General features: G+C 50.3%; 2 protein-coding genes across 3 annotated transcripts in view; both read right to left on the bottom strand.

Moving 5' to 3' along the window:
- Positions 1-1,202: 1,202 nt before the first annotated feature.
- On the bottom strand, positions 1,203-11,664 carry PRKAG1 (protein kinase AMP-activated non-catalytic subunit gamma 1). 2 transcript variants are annotated; one of them, XM_044677795.1, is made up of 12 exons: positions 11,292-11,664; positions 8,235-8,283; positions 5,681-5,790; positions 3,970-4,051; positions 3,775-3,833; positions 3,354-3,399; positions 3,197-3,251; positions 2,901-3,027; positions 2,598-2,763; positions 2,428-2,465; positions 2,010-2,156; positions 1,203-1,857 (listed from the first exon to the last, which is right to left on the bottom strand). In XM_044677795.1, the coding sequence occupies exons 2-12, from the start codon at positions 8,260-8,262 to the stop codon at positions 1,753-1,755; spliced, it is 963 nt and encodes a 320-aa protein (XP_044533730.1). In that variant the 5' UTR covers positions 8,263-8,283; positions 11,292-11,664; the 3' UTR covers positions 1,203-1,752. The 2 variants fall into 2 exon arrangements, with proteins under 2 accessions (XP_044533730.1, XP_044533729.1); XM_044677794.1 differs by having other exon boundaries at positions 11,589-11,657.
- A 188-nt stretch (positions 11,665-11,852) lies between these two features.
- Positions 11,853-18,328, bottom strand: part of KMT2D (lysine methyltransferase 2D) — a 27,850-nt gene continuing 21,374 nt past the window's right edge. Inside the window, exons 35-41 of the mRNA XM_044679260.1 lie at positions 17,095-18,203; positions 16,856-16,992; positions 16,590-16,720; positions 15,250-15,535; positions 15,088-15,161; positions 14,881-14,989; positions 11,853-14,774 (exon numbers count right to left, since the gene is read on the bottom strand). Coding sequence (XP_044535195.1) covers positions 14,682-14,774; positions 14,881-14,989; positions 15,088-15,161; positions 15,250-15,535; positions 16,590-16,720; positions 16,856-16,992; positions 17,095-18,203 — 1,939 coding nt within the window. The 3' untranslated portion in view covers positions 11,853-14,681. The remainder of the gene's footprint in view (positions 14,775-14,880; positions 14,990-15,087; positions 15,162-15,249; positions 15,536-16,589; positions 16,721-16,855; positions 16,993-17,094; positions 18,204-18,328) is intronic.

Here is an 18,328-nt window from a genome sequence, read left to right as displayed (position 1 = left end):
GGTATGGATTTATGGGAGGCAGGGGAAGAACAGCAGTGTTTGTTACCAGATAAGCAGAGAATGGATCAACAGGAAGAATTCTCTATCCTTTTTAAAATCACCTTAGAAATGGCCACTGCCAGAGGCAGATGCAGAAAATTCCAGCATCCTGACTACAAATGTTTTCATTCTCTCAGAAAAAGGACTTCAATAATATCTGCCTCAATTTCTCCCTGCCAACCCCCACCCATAGTCCAGGTACTTGCCTCTCCAAGGACTGTGAAGGTGGCTCTGTCTCGTCCTAACCAGAATGCTAGGTCTTTTAAAGTCTCCTTTCCAACCCCCTCTCCACCCCCCACTCCCCATGGAATGTGCCCGCTCTAACTCCTCTAATCACTCAGAAGCCTCCCTCAAGATCAGGAATGTGCTGTGTGGGCCTCCATGGCATGGATGTGGTGGTGTACCATCACAGAAGGATCTCTGCCTCTTCCTACAAAGACCTCCCCAATTTGAAAAGCTGAATTTTGGGAAGTCACAGAGGGAAGAATAAGGCTATAAGTGGAAGAGTCCAAAATTTAGTTTGTTCTTTAACCATCAAGTGGGAAGTTACCAGGAAGGCAAGACTGAGGGGAAGGCTGGCCTTTGATCCTGCTGCCCTCCTCCACCCTTCCACCCCAGGCCTCCATAACTCACTGTTCAGGGGGCCGCTGTATGGCTTCAGTCTGCACGTCAGGGCTCAGGCAAGCGATGACTGAATGGGTTACCTCTGGGACTTGTTGCTCTGCCCATCCTGCCACCCCAACCATTCCCAGCTTTCAGGAAAGGCAGCAGAGGCACTAAAAGGGGATTTGCAAGCTCACACCCTGTGCCAGTTCAGCAGAATCTAAGACTAGTCCTGCCCTCCCAGCACCATGGGGAGGAGAGGGGGAGGTAATCCCTAGAACATTCATGACAGGGAAGTCTGTGGGGTGGCTTTGGGAGGGGACTGGGCAGGAATGTCTCTTTGTAAGGGAAGTAGGCCCCATCTCATCTCAGGAGATGCTGTACTTGTACGGGATTAACCTTAGGTTCCAGGAAGCAGAAGGTGAGGCTGGGGGCACTGAAGGGCAGGGATTGGGTAAAGGAGAAATGTGGAGTGTAATGAGCCTATCTGAGAAGAGATGTAATGGAACTACAGATGTGGAGGCTTTATACCACCCCAAAGAAACCACAGACTTGTTGGATATGGGCATCCTTGTCATTTTAATTGGAATCACTAGGAAAAATAAGTCTTAACTAGCCACCCTGAACTTCCCTTTCCGACTCTTCAAGCCATGGGAAGCACAGCAGGGAAGAGAGCTGGAATCCAAAGGCTGCACTCCCCCACGACATCATTATAGGAGGAAATGGCACTTTGTTGCCTACTCCTCCATCAACTCCTTTTGTAGCAGAAAAAATAAAAACATTTTTGTAGTTTCATGGTGCATTATCTCAGGAGACAGGAGCAGGGTGTTTGCTGAGAGAGGCCTGGGGATCTCTTAGAGATCAGAATTACTGAGGATGGGGGCATTTTGCCCCTAGTTCAGGCAGGGGACTAGAGGTTATTCCTTCTAAGTCTGTGTGGATTTCCTACGTTTCTCTACCCCTTTCTACCCTCTCTGTAAGGTAGGGTTAGCAGGTAAGCTTCAGAAAAGGGATCAGACTCTAGTATCCCATCCAATTGATCAGAGGTACTTCTATGGCAGGGAGTGGGCATAGTGCCACCCATCCTCCATGCATTCCTTCCAAATCAGCTCAGGGCTTCTCTCCACCTGTGAGCACCAAAGCCTGCAGTATGTCAGAAAGTGACACAATGCCCTTTACCACATTGTTTTCTTCCACAACCACCAGACGGTGAACCTGGCAAAGGATGGCAAGGGAAAAAGGGAGAGAATTTTCAGTCTCTTCTCAATGAGGTAACTTTCATTATCCCCTTCCCTATTTCCAAGCCTCCCATTTAAGTAGTCATGGTTTTCCCTTCATTCCTAAGTCTCTTGATTTTTCTGCCCCACCTCGGCTTCCACCAGGCGGTTAATGATGGTCTCCAGAGTTTCATGCTGGTAGCATTTGAGTACTCCCTCAAAATAGTGGGATCGATGCTGTAGTGCTTTTGTCACAGATATATCCAAGTTGTTATAGGTCTTTTCTGCTGCCAAGTTCTGAGAAAATGAAGGCAAAGAGACCCAAAAGCATGGTTTCCATTTCCCCAGACCCAATTCCATTCCACCCCATCAGAAATTGAGTACCAAGTCATCTCCCAGGCCACACTCAGTCAGGGAGGGACTCAAATCTTTTCTCACATCAGGATATAGAAGCCGGTAAGTCAACAAAGCCCCTAAATCCCCCCAAAAGAATTCCCTCCTTCTCCTTCCCACATTCCCAAATCCCCCCTTCCTTTTCCCTACCACTGGTCCCTCTGAAGTCACTCACAATGACATCAAACTTGGAGTAGATGTCCACCACACGCCCTGTGAGAATAGGGATACCTTAACCAGAAGAGCCAGGGATCCAGAAATCAAACCCCCTTCCTTGCCCATGGGACACCCCCGGGGACACACACTTCCCCCTACCCCTCCCTTTCTCCCTCTCCAATTCCTTACCTTTCTCATCTACCACAGGCAAAGCAGAAACCCGGTGCTGAACAAAGATGCCCAGTGCAACGTAGACAGGTGTGGTGGTCCGCACCAGAGCAATATTGGCGTAAGTGCCTATTTGGAGCTCCTTCAGAGACTTAGACATGAACTCTGGCTTGGGGAATTCTGCAATCTGGGGTGGGGAGACCATCAACCAGACTGCCAGGTCTTCCAGATAGACCCCACACACAAACCCCCCCAACCCAGCCCAGCTGGGCTTGAGTGCAATACATATAGTGGTAGGAGAAGTTGGAGAAAAGTAGCACTTACAAAGAGCTTGAGGAACTTGAGGATACGTTTGTGGGTGAGGATATATAAGGTGTTGCCAGAATCAGGGTCAATGACTGGTAGCCTATGGATCTTATTTCGGATCAGTGAGGAAACAGCATCAAAAAGACTATGGAAGGGAGGGGTAAATGATCAGCTCTAGTTGTAGCCTATAGTAAACAAGGTCAGACCACCCCCAAGGCATGTATGTATGGGGTCACCACTCCCCACTTTCCCTTCTGGGGTTCTTTTGATGACAATGACACTTTTCCATTCTGGAAAAGCAGATGGCAGCTCACCTGGCATTAGGAGAGATGCAAACAAGAGGTTTAAAGGAGTCCTGAAGGTACACCTCTGAGAGGAGAAAAGATGATTTATACATAAAGTGCCACCAAAGAAAATAGTTTCCCAAGGAAATGTTCCACCCCACTGCTCCCTGTGACCCTTACTACGAACCTCTCCAGGTTTCTATCTTGTGTTCTTCCAACTCATAGATCTGTACCTGGAATAGAGGCAACAGGGTTCTATCATTCTGTTCCATTAGCCCTCTGACAACTTGTTTCCTGGGAGGTGGAGCAGGGGACGAGAACTGTGCACCCCATGGAGAAACCAGCCCGAGGCCACAAAACACAGCGGGAAATTGGTGGCAGGATTTGTAGATGGGAATTAAAGAGGAATCAGTGGCACCTGACTATGGTGTCAGAATTGACACCTGTGTGACCCTGGGCAAGTCACTTGACCCCCATTGCCCACCCTTACCACTCTTCTGCCTTGGAGCCAATACACAGTATTGACTCCAAGACGGAAGGTAAGGGTTTAAAAAAATTAAAAAAAAAAAAAAAAAAAAAAAAGAATTAATGGGCTGTGGGTTCCTCACCAAGGCTGACTTGTAGTAACGGTGTAAAATATTGATGAAGTCAGTGATGGTCAACATGCCTGGAAGCCAAATGGACACTTAGCAATTGTACTACTTTCCCCACAGCCCTCAGATGAGGGAATCCCAAGAGCCCACCCTCAACTTCCTGCCATGCTTAGAATGATGACATCATCTGTCCTGTAAACCTTTGCTTACCCACAAAGCTCTGTTTCTTGCTGTCCCATAATGGAGCTGCCCGAACTCCGTTTGTGACGAGAGCAAAGAAGGCTTTCTTTACCTGCAAGTAGGGAATGGATAATAGAGAAGAGTCACAGAGGCAGAAACTGGAGAATAAGGATAAGAAGCATAAAGGTGAAGGAGAAGAGTAGCTCTATAAGAAATGCAAATCAAAACAACTCTGAGGTATCACCTCACACCTAGCAGATTGGCTAAAATGAAAGAAGGGGAGAGTAATGAATGCTGGAGGGGATGTGGCAAAATTGGGACATTAATGCATTGCTGGTAGAGTTGTGAACTGATCCAGCCATTCTGGAAGGCAATTTGGAAACTATGCTCGAAGGGCTATAAAAGATTGCCTGCCCCTTGATCCAGCCATACCATTGTTGGGTTTGTACCCCAAAGAGATCATAGATAAACAGACTTGTATGAAAATATTTATAGCCGCGCTTTTTGTGGTTGCAAAAAAACTGGAAAACGAGGGTATGCCCTTCAATTGGGGAATGGTTGAACAAATTGTGGTATATGCTGGTGATGGAATACCATTGTGCACAAAGGAATAATAAATTGGAGGAATTCAATGTGAACTGAAAAGACCTCCAGGAATTGATGCAGAGTGAAAGGAGCAGAGCCAGAAGAACATTGTACATAGAGACCAATACACTGTGGTAAAATAGAACGTAATGGACTTCTGTACTAGCAGCAAAGCAATGACCCAGGACAATTCTGAGGGATTTATGGTAAAGAACACTACCCACATCCAGAGGAAGAACTATAGGAGTGGAAACACAGAAGAAAAGCAACTGCTTGAACACATGGATTGAGGCAGACATGATTGGGGATGTAGACTCGAAACTAGCACACCAATGCAACTATCAACAATTTGGAAATAGGTCTTGATCAATGACACATGTTAAAACCAGTGGAAATGCACATCAGCTATGGAGGGGAGGGGTGAAGGGGAAAGTAAGTGCATGAATCATGTAACCATGTTAACTTTTCTAAAAAATAAATATTATTAAATGTTAAAAAAAAAAAGAGATCATAGGGAAAAAGACACGTGCAAAAATATTTATAGCTGCGCTCTTTGTGGTGGCAAAAAACTGGGAAACAAGAGTATGCCCTTCAATTGGGGAATGGCTGAACAAATTGTGTTATCTGTTGGTGATGGAATACTATTGTGCTCAAAGGAATAATAAACTGGAGGAATTCCATGTGAACCAGAATGACCTCCGGGAACTGATGCAGAGTGAAAGGAGCAGAACATTGTACACAGAGACTGATACACTGTGGTAGAAATGAATGTAATGGACTTCTGTACTAGCAGCAATGCAATGACCCAGGACAATTCTGAGGGGTTTATGGAAAAGAACACTACCCACATTCAGAGGAAGAACTACAGGAAACTTACACAGAAGAAAAACAACTGCTTGAACACATGGGTTGATGCAGACATGATTTGGGATGCAGACTCTAAACGACCACCCTAGTGCAATTATCAATAATATGGAAATAGGAAACCAGTGAAAATGCTTGTCGGCTACAGGAGGTGTGTGCGTGGAGGGGAGAGTAAGAACGTGAATCATGGAACCATGAAAAAATTTTTTTCTAAAAAATAAAATTTTAAATAAAAAAAGGGTAGCTCTACAATTGATGGCATGGAATAGGACATAAAAAAGGACTCACTTACCTGCAGGGAGGTATCAAAGACAACTAGTTTGGAGCTTGTGGGGATCAAATCATAGCATCGATGGGATTTCATGAAGCAGGTATAGACAGCACTGTTGGATTCTGGGGTCTCTGCAGAGCATGAAGGGATTAGTGTTTCCCCTTCATCCCTGCTGCTGTGAGCACCCACCTTTCAGTCAGAGGAATAATGTATGCTTGAAGGCCATGGTTTCCCAAACCTCTAAGGTTGTTCTCCATGAACCCCTCCCCATTACATCTGCCTTGCTCTTCTTGCTCCCAGCTAATTCTCAAGTCTCCACAGTTAGAGACAATTTCATTGTCTTTCAGCAGACCTATACCCATTGCCATCAAGTAGAGAATAATCTACTCTCTAGGACAATCTCTTGTGTTTTTTCAGCATAACTTCTGCTCATTTCTTCTAGTTCTCCTTGAAGAGAATAATTGCTAAGTCTTGTGATGCTTCAGAGAGCTTTTGATGGGAATGTGATTGGCTGACTTATCAATTCAATTCCAGGCTGGTGGGTAGATGTTTATTTTTTAAACATAAGGAAGAGAGCTGCCTCAGTCCTTAATCCCCAGCCCTTGTTCAAAACCCCAAGAGCCTCTAGAGCCCCTGAGGCTAGCATAAGTAGGTATAGGAAGTCCAATGTAGCTTCAAGGTGGAACATATTTGGAACCTCCTTACTCTCAATTCAATTTTCACACTGTTGCCCCTGGCCCCCCAACAACCTTTCACTCTCCAACCAATCTTTCTAGTACTATTTCATAGTACCCATTTTCTTATACTTTACTTTCAAGCAAAACTGGCCTCTCTTCTCTTCTGATCCTTCCTTCACTCCTCTCCAAATTTCTACTGTTCTTCCTGTTTAGATCAATTCTCTATTCCATCTTTTAATGCTGAAAATCTCCTTCCTTCCTTCCTTCCTTCCTTCCTTCCTTCCTTCCTTCCTTCCTTCCTTCCTTCCTTCCTTTCTTTCTTTCCCCTCAACTTCTGTGTATTGGCTCCTAGGTAGAAGAGTGGTAAGGGTGGGCAATGGGGGTCAAGTGACTTGCCCAGGGTCACACAGCTGGGAAGTGTCTGAGGCCAGATTTGAACCTAGGACCTCCTGTCTCTAGACCTGACTCTCAATCCACTGAGCTACCCAGCTGCCCCTATACCTTTCTTTAAAACTCAATTTAGGTATCAGTTCCTCTAGGAAAACTCTTCCCTCTTATCCCATCAAATCAAAGTGGTATCTCAAGTTCACATGATACATTTCCTGCACCACTCCTTCATTATCAGTTATTTGTGTATCTACCTTTCCTTCTACCCCTTTTAAATTTTTCAGTGCTAAAGAGGCAGGGTGGCATAGTAGATAGAGGATTGGCCTGAAAGTCCTGGGGTCAATTCTACCTCTAACAAGTACTGGCTGTGTGGTCCCAGGCAAGTCCCTTAACCTACCAGGCAATTCTCTAAGACTAAAAGTTGCAGACAAGGTACTTTCTGGATTGGCAAATCTTGTTTGGGATTACTTTAAGAATGCTAATCTCTATGCCTTAGATTTCAGTACTGTGTAAATAGAATTGTGTACCCTAGGACTATGTTTCCCAGAATTCCCTTATTTTCCCCAGAATTCCTTGAGTTACATTCCCCACTTTCCTTCCTTTCAAGTTTTGTAAATAAGTTTGCTGCAACCCAGCCTTTGCACTCTTCTTCCCATGTTCTCCTCCTTGCTCTCTCCTGTGCCATGCGTCTGGGATCCTCTTCTTTGCTCAGGCTATCACTATCCTTTTCTTCAAGTTATTATTAATAAATCCTTATAAAAATATAATACTTGAAGTATATGGATATTAATTTTTTATCTTACAGTACTATATTTCTAATCTTTCTATTTCCAACCTGAGAAGCCAGGAGCTTCTAGTAGCCCATCCCAGATTTGGGGGCACACACTCAAGGAGAATCTAATTGTATATACTAGGTGACAAAAGGTTAGTGGTTTCTGGTTCTGGGATTTTCAATTAATGAAAATTAATTGTTTTTTACCAATTACATGTAATAACAAATTTCCACAAGTTTTCCAAAGTTAGATGATCTAAACTGTATCCCTCCCTTCTTCTCTCCCTGCTCCATGAGCTGGCAACCAATTCAATCTGGGTTATACATGTATTATCACACAAACTTATTTCCAAGGCTCTGGGATTTCTAATAGATAACGGGGAATTCTGGAATGTGGTGTCTTCCATCCTATAGCCCTTTCACTGATAACAGTTCAGAACTCTACCCAGCAAACTAAATAATCAATAAATCCTGCTCTCTAATTTTCTAAATCTCTTATGACAATCTTATAAGCATCACTATGAGCCCAAACTTATTCCTATTGTTCTTTACATAAGCAATTGTTTCTAATTCTTAGGACGTAGCCTAGCATCTCTGGCTTTTAGTTTAACCTTGATATCCCTAGCATGTACAATGGGAAAGAAGTAAAACTATTAACTGAAGTCAAATTACAGTGTGGCTACTGCTTCTCATAGACTCACTCATTCTTCTGTGAGTATATCATGATGAAATATATTACCTTCCAGAGATGGGGTGCATTTTTCCATACCACTCTCCGGAATAGTGACCTGGAAGAACAAATGCACACTCAGGATCTACTAACCTAGTTGTGTATCTTGTAGTATCTGTGTATGCCCCTTCCCCAGCAATAAAGTATGTCTTTATAAAAAAAAAAAAGGTAAGGCTTCAAAACTGACACCAGAGATTTTAAGTTTAGGGGAGGCTCCAAAAACTTCTGAGAAGGTGGCCCAAAGTCTAGGGTTAGGCTTGGCTCCCAAAGAATCTGCTACAGAAATTCAGAAATAGGCAGTGGAATACCACTACCTTCCCCAACTACTATCTTAAGCATCAGGATCGTGCCACTCAATCCCTATCATGCAGACAAGTTGTCATTGGGAGAAGGCAACTGGCAGTCAATCAGTCACTATTAGATGAATAACCCAAGGGCAAATACAAAATATGTTATGCAGTCGAAAAGCCTTTTCCCCAATCCCTTTAGTCAGTTCAGCTATAGTCGACAAGCATTTATGAAGTGTCTACTATGTGCCAGACACTTTGCAAAGTGCTAACAGGGATATAAGAAGCATTATTATAAATATTATAATATTCATTATAATATTAAATATAAATATTAAGCACCTTTTACTATGTGCTAAATCACTTTACAACTATCTCATGTAAGCCTTACAATACAAGCTCTGTAGAGGATAACAGGGGGTAGTCTCAGAGGGAAGGCGCTAAGATTATGGAAAACTTCTTGCAGAAGATGGAACTTTAGCTGAGGCTTGAAGAAAGCCAGAGAAAGCAGAAGGTAAAGACAAGGAAAGACAATTATAGGCATGGAGGACGGAGAAAATGCTCAGAGTTGGGAGGTGGAGTGTCTTGTTCAGGTGTCACTGTGAAGGGCAATAAGAAGTAAGAAAGCTTTGAAGGCAGGCAGGGAGGGGTCAGGTTATGCAGGGCTTTAAAAGACAAACATTTTCTCTCTAATCTTGGGAGCTAATGGAGTTTACTGAATGGGAAGAATGAAATGGTCAGACCTGCACATTAGCACCACCTGATGAGCCAGTCTCCCAAAGCCAAGAGAAACACTAATTGCCTTTGCTTCCTTATCCTACGGGCACAGAGAGGGGAAAAAGGCAGTGATAGCCTCCTCTCCTTGCTGAGAGTAACCAAGCCTCATACTTCTCATACTTCTCAAAATTTGGGACACCAGAAAATATCAATGTTACCCAAAAGGAGTTAAGTCTGATTTCTCTAGCAGCACCAACTCAGCACCCTCAGAGAATAGCTCCAAAAACTATACTTCTGCCCCAAGAGCTGATGCAGAAACCTGAGGCTAAGGGTCTTAACTAGGGTCTCATGGCTAGCTAGTGGACAAAGGACTAAGGCAAGCTGAAAGGTTAGCTCCTCACCCCTAAAGGAAGCTAGAACCTTCTATTTGTGCTATTAGCAGCATAAGCCAACTTGTTGGCTACATGTGACATTTTGGCAACACCACTGGAACAAATCTCGTCACTTGCATGTGAAGGTTGCTGAGTGATGCAGATACATACAGGTACACAGGAGAGATATTCAAAATATAGAGACCATAAAACATAAAGATCAAAGAATGGCTCACACAAAAAGTATAGCAGTCGTCTACCTTGGCACTTAAACACTACCTTGTATTGTGGTACTTTTTTCACATACAAATATCTCCACAACCAGAATGTAACCTCTAGGATGCCGCAACTTCTCCATATCCCTCATAGAACCAAGGCACATGGTTGGTACTCAATAAATATTTGTTGCTGAACTCTGATTAAACTTCCTACTTCAATACATTACTATAACTTTGAATTTTCAAAGATGCTATATTAGAATGACAAGACCTACAGAATAGCTTAGATTGGCTCAGGTCAATTCAGAGAAACTCCTCACCAAAAGGGTGGGTTACCAAGTGACAAATCCCTTTTTGTCAGAAAAACTTATAAATCCAGCTAAACTATGAAAAAACTAAAATCTTCTTTGGTGAACAACACTTATATGGACAGGATCACAGATTATTTGAATCACTAAAAGAAATTATGAAAGAGAAGTAAACAGTGACACCAATGGACAGAGAAAGCTGCACTAAGAAAAGACACAAACATAAAATAGACACAAACACACACTAAGTGACTATCGTCTTTATGACTTTTTCCACGTTTAAAAACTACTCAATAATTTCTTCTCATTCTTACCTCCCAGAAGTGATATGGTATGAACTGAGATAACAGAGGGCTTATGAATATGCTTGAGAACAAAGTTGCTATGTAAACTTAAGGCAGTAACAAGAAAAGTGAATTTGAACAAATATAATCTATACATATGTATAGATTTGGTCATAGATATGTTCAGAGGTAAACCTAAACAAAGATACTTGCAGAAATAATTACAGCTAGGATTTATATAGTGCTTTAAAGTTTGCAAACAGCTTTACATATATTCTCTCATTTGATACAATCATTCATGAGCTACAAAGAGTCAATTAGGAGAAAATATCAAGCAGAAGAGAACAGATTAAGTTACTGTGCCATTTGCAGGGCATTCTAAGGAACTTAAAAGAACTTTCCAGGTTGGGGAAGAGGCAAAGGACGGTTATCCAATTGCTATGGTTCTTCCGAGGATACTCCTCTCATAATGGCCAAATTCTTCTTAGCTTTCACGCCATATTAATTAGACTGATGACAATTTAGCTAAAACAGTATGCAAGCTCTCTGCTGGTTGCATTACAGTCCTTCATTCCCATGTGCCCCTTGTCAGGGAACTTCAGATTCTCAAAATTGCAAGGATTTTGGGGGATCATTGGCTCCAACTACCTAGAGATGAACAAGGTCAGTTCACTGATGGCAGAGCTGTTATCTGAACCCAGTTCTCCTGACTCCCAGTCAGTCAAGAGCCCTTTCCCAAATCTACAGGGTTGATGTCCCTCTAGTGTCACTTTTTGGGTGTTGGAGGGTGTCTCAGTTTTCCTCTTGGAAAAGGAAAAACTACAGCTTGCTTTTCTTTTTCTTTTCTTAAGAGATGGTGTTAGTGAGAAATAACAGCTCACACGAGATGGATGAGACGATTCCTGTGGGAAGGGAGCCCTCCCAGAGGCCCTTGCCTGAGTGTGGGCTGGCAAAGGCGGCCCCTGGCCTAGGTTCCCAGAGCCGGGAGGTCTGCCCCAGGAGCCCGGGACTGCCCCTTCCTAGAAAGGGCCCAGGGTCTAGGGACGAGACGGTGGCCTGCCCTCCAGAGGGCAGGGGTCCTGGACAGGGTCACAGCCGGGGCAGGTCAGATGTCCTCGCCCCCCGCCTCCCTCTCCCTGGAGGTTCCCGCCGCCGAGTCCTCCAGCTCTCCCTCTCACCGTCTCCATCCCGATCCGCGCCAGTTCCTTTCGTGCCCTCTGGGCCGCTTCTTCCCGGATCCGCCCTGTGCGTCATTTCCGGTCACCACCTTATTTCCGCCCGCATCACGTGAGGGCGCGCGCGCGCGCGCAGCCTCCGCCCTTCCGGCCGCGGGCCGCGAGCGGTCGAAGGGGCGCCGTCTCCCACCCCCCCCACACACACACCTCTCCCTCCCTTCCCGGCCGTGCGCGGGCCCCAGCGCTACGGAGCGAGTCCAGGCGGCGTGTATTTAAAATGCTTTTTTTTTTTATTTGTCCTTTAAAAACAAACTTGGAAGAAGCAAAATCCCAAACTTGCCCTTTGCCTCTCACAACATAAATTATGTACAGTTCGAGGGGTCGCCGCTACAAAACATGCCACGGACAGGGGCGCGCCTCCTCCGCGGCTCCGGAGGGCGGGCCTGGCTGTACAGCAAACACAACACAAAGCAGAGGCTTCACGGGAGGGACGCCGCGGGGGGCACCGGCAATGGGGACGGAAACGGACTCTGCGCCACTGGGCACCAACCCACAAGGCGGACACGGGGGCGGCGGGGGCGCTTCCGATGCAATTGTACAGGCGGGGAACTCCAAACCAAACCAAAAACCAAAAGTCCAACCTGGCAGCTTGGGTCTGAGCTATAGTTTATATAAAAATGAAAAACGGTATAAGGTTTCTTCACTAAGATCTACAAGGACTATCAGATACCTAGCATATGCTTACAAAGTCTGCCCCCACCCCGGCCCAGCCCCGACGCTGCTCCCTTTGGGGTCCCCACTCCCTGCAGCCTGGGCCTGGAACTCCTTGGAAGAGGGAAGGGATCCAGTGGTTTGGGGAGGAGGGGGAATGAGGGGCTGGGAAGGGGGACGGTGGCTGAGAAGCCCAGGTCCTGGCGCTGCCTGGTCTATTTACAGCAGCTTCTCTTTTGTGGGAGGGGGTGGTGTGGAGGGACAGGGAGGGCTTTGTGGGAGGGGGTTCTTTTAAACCTTTGCAGCTTTTAACAGTTGAGGAAGCAGCTTTTTTCTTTTTTCCCTAAAGAACTTAAGCCTCCCCCCACCCCACTGTCACCTCCTTCTGTCCAAAGTTAAAACACAAAACAAAAACTTTAAAAAAAAAAGGGGGGGGGGGAACAAAACCTAAAAACACAACAGCGACTAGGCTCCCTGCTCCAGCCCTCTCCACTGGCATCACCTTCATCCTCATGCTCCAAATTTCTGATTCTTTAAAATAATTACAAAATGCCCTTTGCCCACAGCCCCTAGAAGAGAGAACTGAATAAAAACTTCATCTTCAAACTTATGGCTCCCTACCAGAGAGGGGCCTAGGGGTTAGTTTCGTGCCCCATCTCCCCTCCCACCCCACCCCCTCACTTCAGGAAGAAGTTTAATTAACTGCAGCACAAGTTTAGGGAGGGGGGGGGGAATAGGAGAGAAAGGAGGGAGGGGACCCGTCACCCTCTGGCTCCCTTAGGGGCCAGCTCACTTTTGTGCGTTATAAAAGTCCAACTGTACAACTGGGTGGGAGTGGGGAAACTGAGCCCAGCCCCTGTCCCCTCCCCTCCCCTTTATAGCAGTCAGCCAGGGGAGTGAGGGGCAGAGGGTGAGGAGCCCAGCGGCAGGTTTGGGATAATGGAGGGCAGCCCCCCCACAAGGGGAGCTCCGGGTGTCCCTCCCCTCGCCCCCTACCATTTATAAACTGGTTTTGTAAAAAGAAAATAGATATATTTATATAGAATATATAAAGCACAAAAATTAGTAGTTTTACATTTGCTCTCCCCAGGGGGTGGGGGGGAGAGGGGAGGGTTTTCACCTCCTGCTGGCCCCCCCATGCCCCACATGACTATATACAATCCGGCTTATAAATAGATAAATACCCCCCCACCCTCCCCACGATGACACTAAGCTCCCCTACCCCCAACACCTCCCTTTCCCACCAGACCAGCAGTAGTTTGGTGGCTGGGAAAGTGGGGAGCTCTGGGCCCCAATCTGCCCCACAGGGAATGGGTACACAATTCAGAGAACCTCTTTCCCCTCCAATTCCAGGGAGAGGCTGAGGGGGGCACCGGGCTCATGATGGGGTTGGGAGTACAAGAGAAGGACACCCTGGTTCTGAAACAACCCCACCTCCCCCTCCCAACTTGTTCAGATGGGGAGAGATGCCCAGCCTCTGAGGGGATCATGGGGTCACCCTCTCTCCCATCACTTCCCATCAGCCCTAGTCACTACCCCATGCCCACAGTTAAAAACAGATTTTTTTTTCTAAATATTTTCCTTTTTTCCCTCCCCTCCCTTCTACCCCCAATTCAGACAGGGGGTTGAGGGGTTAGAGGGCTGGGGAGAGGGTCTCACATTTCAAAACAGCAAAAAATCCGACACTTAAATGAGGTAGGTGTGGGTGCAGGGTCTCCTTGCCCGGCTCGCCTGCCTTGCCCGCCCCACCCGGGCAGCTGGGTGCCTCTTTCCCGTTCGTGTTGCATTTGTCAGAGAGAAAACAAGGAAACACAACCCAGAAAGAGATAGATGGAAAGAGGGACAGAGAGACACAAAGGAGAAGAGGGGGACAGAGAGAAAGGGAAGGAGGGGATTAGGAAGTGGGGACAGGACCCAGCGGGCAGGGCCAGGTGTGGGGACCCAGCCTTTGGGATTGTCAAGCTTAATCAAGTCTCTTTGCAGCCTTGAGTTGGGCTGGGGAAGTCAGTGGGAGCACTGGGGCTGGGAGACCCAAGCTGCCACCCTTCTCACCGTCTCCGCTGCCTCCCGGACGGTGCCGGGTCATCCCCAGCCCCTATCTACCCGACCCCCCACCCCCCAAACCTGAGATGCCCAATGGCTGTTTCTGTCCGTCGGCTCCTGGGGCTGGGGGCAGATAGGCCAGCCTGGGGCCTGTGGTGGGGGAGGGAAGACATCCCTGGTGCCCAGGGTGGGCACGTGCCCCGGGGCCCGGGGCCCTGGGCCCCTGCCTGCTCCTGGGGCTCGGATCAGCCAGCAGCCCCAGCTCTGGGTCCTGGCTCTCTTCCCCTTTGACCCTTCTGGGAAGGGTTCTGGAGGGCTTTCCCTGCCCAGCGGCCTCTGAGCTTAGTTCATCCACTTGCGGCAGTTCCAGGCTCCACAGTGACAGGGGATCTTGTGCTGATCATCCTCAAAGTCAAACTGATAGTCATAGGTCAGCTGAGGAGGGAAGAGGAACAGGGTCAGCCCCTGCCAGGCTTTGGGGCACCTGAAGCGAGGTGGCCGGCGGTCGGCCCGGTGCTACCCGTCCCCCGCAGCCTCTCACCTCCTCTCCTTTGGGGATGCGCCGGCTGGAGATGATAATGATCTTATCCTCCTTGTCGAAGGTCACCACCTCTGCCACACAGTTGGGGGCACACGAATGGTTAATGTACCTGAACCCAGAGAGGAGCCCCGCGGAGGTCAGCGTCTGCAGTCCGGTCGGTCCGGCCCTCCCGGGCTGCCCCTCCCGCCCTGTCCCTCCCTCTCTCACCGGGCGGGCCCTCCGGTCAGCGTGGCATCGATCACGTGCTCGTTGTTTATGCGGAACATGTAGATGCCTCGATTCTGGGGAGACACACAGGGACGGCTGTGGCCCGGGTCCGCCCGCCCCGGCGCCCCCGCCCGCCGCCCCGGCGCCCCTCCCTGGGCCCACCTGCTCCTCGTAGATCTTCTCCCGGCGGTTGGCCACCTCGTTGCGGATGATGGTGCCGATGTACTCGATGACCATGGTGTGCTTCTCCAGGTCCTTGGCGGCGTAGAGCCCCAGGCCCTGGATGCGGGAGCGAGCCAGGTACACGTTGTTCTTCCACTCGGTGCGCAGCCGCCGGTACTGGGACGACTTGGAGTGCACGAACTGCTTGCTGTACGGGGTGTTGGTCTCTCCCGTGAAGGTGCTCTGGTAGGCCTTGGACATGCTGGTGCTGTTGAGGGTGTGAGGCCTGGGGGCGGCGGGACAGAGGGCGAGTCAGAGCCCCCGAACCGAGCCCCGGGACGCCGCCTGGGCGAGAGGGGGGCGAGGCCCCGGGCAGCGGTGCGCTCCGTCTGCGCCTCCCGTCCGGTGGGCACAGAAGAGCCGAGAGAACCCGAGGTCGCCCGACGCCTCTCGCTCCCTGACACGGGGAACCCTGTGCTCGCACCCGCACACAGCCCAGGGCTTCTCCCCGCAGGATCCGGACTCCATCCGGAACTCGGGCCCCCTCCCGCAGCGCAGGGAGCCTGGAGGACTAACGTGGTTTCCACTCCTGCCAGCCCCCTCCCCGCCCCTGCCCCGCCACACAAGCTGCCCTTCAGCTCTTCTCCACCACAGCCCAAGCGCGGTGACAGAACTCCTTTAAAGCCGTTTCTGCCTTCCTGTGCCCCAGCTGGCGGGCTGGGCTCCCTTAACGGTACAGGGAAAAGCACTGAGCAAGTCAAGAGAGCAGGGATCGAGTCCTGGCTGCATCTCGGACTTGGTGTGTGACCTTGGCCAAGTCAGTGAACTTGTCTGGGTCTCAGTTTTCTCATCTGAAAAAAGGGGGTCATACCACCTGCCCTACCTACCTCATAAGGTTGTTGTGAGGATCAAATGAGATAATGGATGTGAAAGCGCTTTGGGAAAAAAAGTATAAAATGCTATACAAATGTGGCTTGAAAATTCTTTCAATTATCATTCCTGGGGCCACCTCAGCCTAGGGGAGGAGGCCACTAGCGTTCCGGAGGGGCTGATGGAGGCTCCCTTTTAGGCTCGAGGCGAAGGAGGGAAAGGGAAAGAACTGTTGGCTCCCTCAGCCCTCACACCATTAAATCCCTGTCCGCTGCCTTCTCCTCTCAGCAACGCCTTCCCCACTCCCCCACCCAAACCCCAAAAGAACACGGCACCCCGAGGGGAGCCCTTGGTTCCATCTCCTCTAGTCAAACGGCCTTTCCGAGGCCTCCCTCCCCACCATGACCCTGGGTCTCCCCCCTCTCCCCTGGCTTCAGGCCTCCTCGTGCTCCCTCAACAGAGAGGCTCACCGTTTGTAGTGGGTGAGGATTTTGGGCTCAGAGCGGGCACAGCCGGTGGGGTTGATCATAAGCGGCAGTTCCATCAGCGGGTGCCGGCCATAGCGGAACAGATAGTTGTGACAGCTTTCCACCCCAGGCAGCTGCAGACACAGTGAGCGATCGGGCATGGCCCAGGCCTCGGGAGCTCTAGGGGCCTAACCCTCCGCCCCAGGCCCCCCGCAGCCCTCGCCTCGCCCCGCAGCCCAGCACCCCCGCTTCGCCCCGCACCGCCTCACCGACTCCGCGATTCGCAGGACCGCGTGCACCGTCAGGCCGAAGAGCTCCTCGCCCTTCAGATACTCCGGGAATAAGCGAAGCATGTCGGCCTCCTTGCGCATGGCGGCCACCGGCTCGATGATCCGGTTCCACACGGCTGAGAGAGAAATGAGCGGGCGTCAGAGGACGCTTCGTCCCGGGCTCTACGCCGGGGCGCCCCAGCACGGGCCCGAGGAGGGCCCTCCCCGCCGCCGCTCACCCTGGGGCGACGCGTCGCTGAACACCAGGTCCTCCAAGCCCTGCTCCATGACCTTGACGATGAACTCGGGCCGCCCGTTGTTCTCGACGATGGAGCAGCGGTAGCAGCAGCGCCGGTTGTTGGTGCGCAGGCTCCAGTAGATGCGCGTCGCCTCGTAGCCCACGGGGTACAGGGCCGTGGCGCTGTGGAAGTCGGCCATCTGGTGGGGCAGGAGCTGCCCGATGGCGTGGAACACCAGCCCCCCCACCCGGAACATGTGCAGCCGCTCGCCGCGCTGGATGATGCTGGCGATCTGCTTGACCTCGTCGCGCTCGATGTAGACGCGCCGGAAGACGGCGAAGGAGCTCAGCTCCTGCTCGCAGGGCCCCTTGAGCTTGTGCAGGGGGCACAGCATCGTCTTGTCCTTGAAGAACATGCACTTGGCCCGGATGGCGCAGGCGAAGTGGTAGACGCTGGGGCAGCGCAGCCGGTTGCAGCTGTTGGTGGCGCCCGTGCGCTGGCACAGCGAGCACTTGGTCAGGAGCCCCCGGTGCAGGGCGCCCTCGACGTTCATCAGCGCGCCGCCCTGCGTCTCGTAGACCTCCGTGGACCACAGGGCGCAGTTGAGGTGGACCCACAGGTCCAGGTCCAGGTTGAGGAGCCGCGCGGGCCCGTCGGTGGCCCCGTCGCCTTCCTCGTGGCAGAAGCAGCAGCGCCGGAGGTCCCGGGGCACCTTGTCGGGTCGGAGGGCCGTGCCCAGCTGTTCCATGAACTCGGCCACCTCCCGCTCGCCCTCCCGTCGTCCGCCACCCTTCTGGATGGTCAGCAGCAGCCGTAACCGTTTCCACCGAAGCCCCTTCCACTTCTTGAGCCGGGGTGGCCGGGCGTCCTCGCCCTCCTCGGGGGGCCGGGCTCTGGGCTTGGGCCGGGCCGCTTCAGGCATGGGAGGGGAGGGCGCCGGCGGTGGGGGCGACGGAGCCGAGGGCTCTGCCGGGGGGCTGGCGGGGGAGGGAGCCGAGGGGGAAGGGGGCGGGGAGGGCTCCTCGGGGGGTGGGGCCGAGAGCTGTCGGACATCCAGGTTGGAGACGTTGTGGGTGTAGCAGTGCTGGGCGGGTGGCTCCGGGGCAGGGCTTTCCTACGGAGACATTCCTACGGCGTCAGCGCCGGGGGTCCAGGCAGGCCTCCCCGACCGTCCCCAGCACACCGGACTGGTGCCTCGAGCCCCGGCACCTCCCTTGGGGTCCACCCCCCCACC

Source organism: Gracilinanus agilis, chromosome 5, assembly GCF_016433145.1.
Source record: "Gracilinanus agilis isolate LMUSP501 chromosome 5, AgileGrace, whole genome shotgun sequence".
Taxonomy (NCBI): Eukaryota; Metazoa; Chordata; class Mammalia; order Didelphimorphia; family Didelphidae; genus Gracilinanus; species Gracilinanus agilis.
Note: the sequence above shows the minus strand (reverse complement) of the source record. Positions and strands in the feature narration are given on the sequence as shown.

What these genes read in the sequence shown, in the direction of transcription:
- PRKAG1 (XM_044677794.1), bottom strand. An exon ending in ATGCACCCCATCTCTGGAAG is followed by an intron (nt 5,791 to 8,234) that starts GTAATATATTTC and finishes CATGCTCTGCAG; the next exon opens with AGACCCCAGAATCCAACAGT. An exon ending in TGCATCTCTCCTAATGCCAG is followed by an intron (nt 3,028 to 3,196) that starts GTGAGCTGCCAT and finishes TCCCTTCCATAG; the next exon opens with TCTTTTTGATGCTGTTTCCT.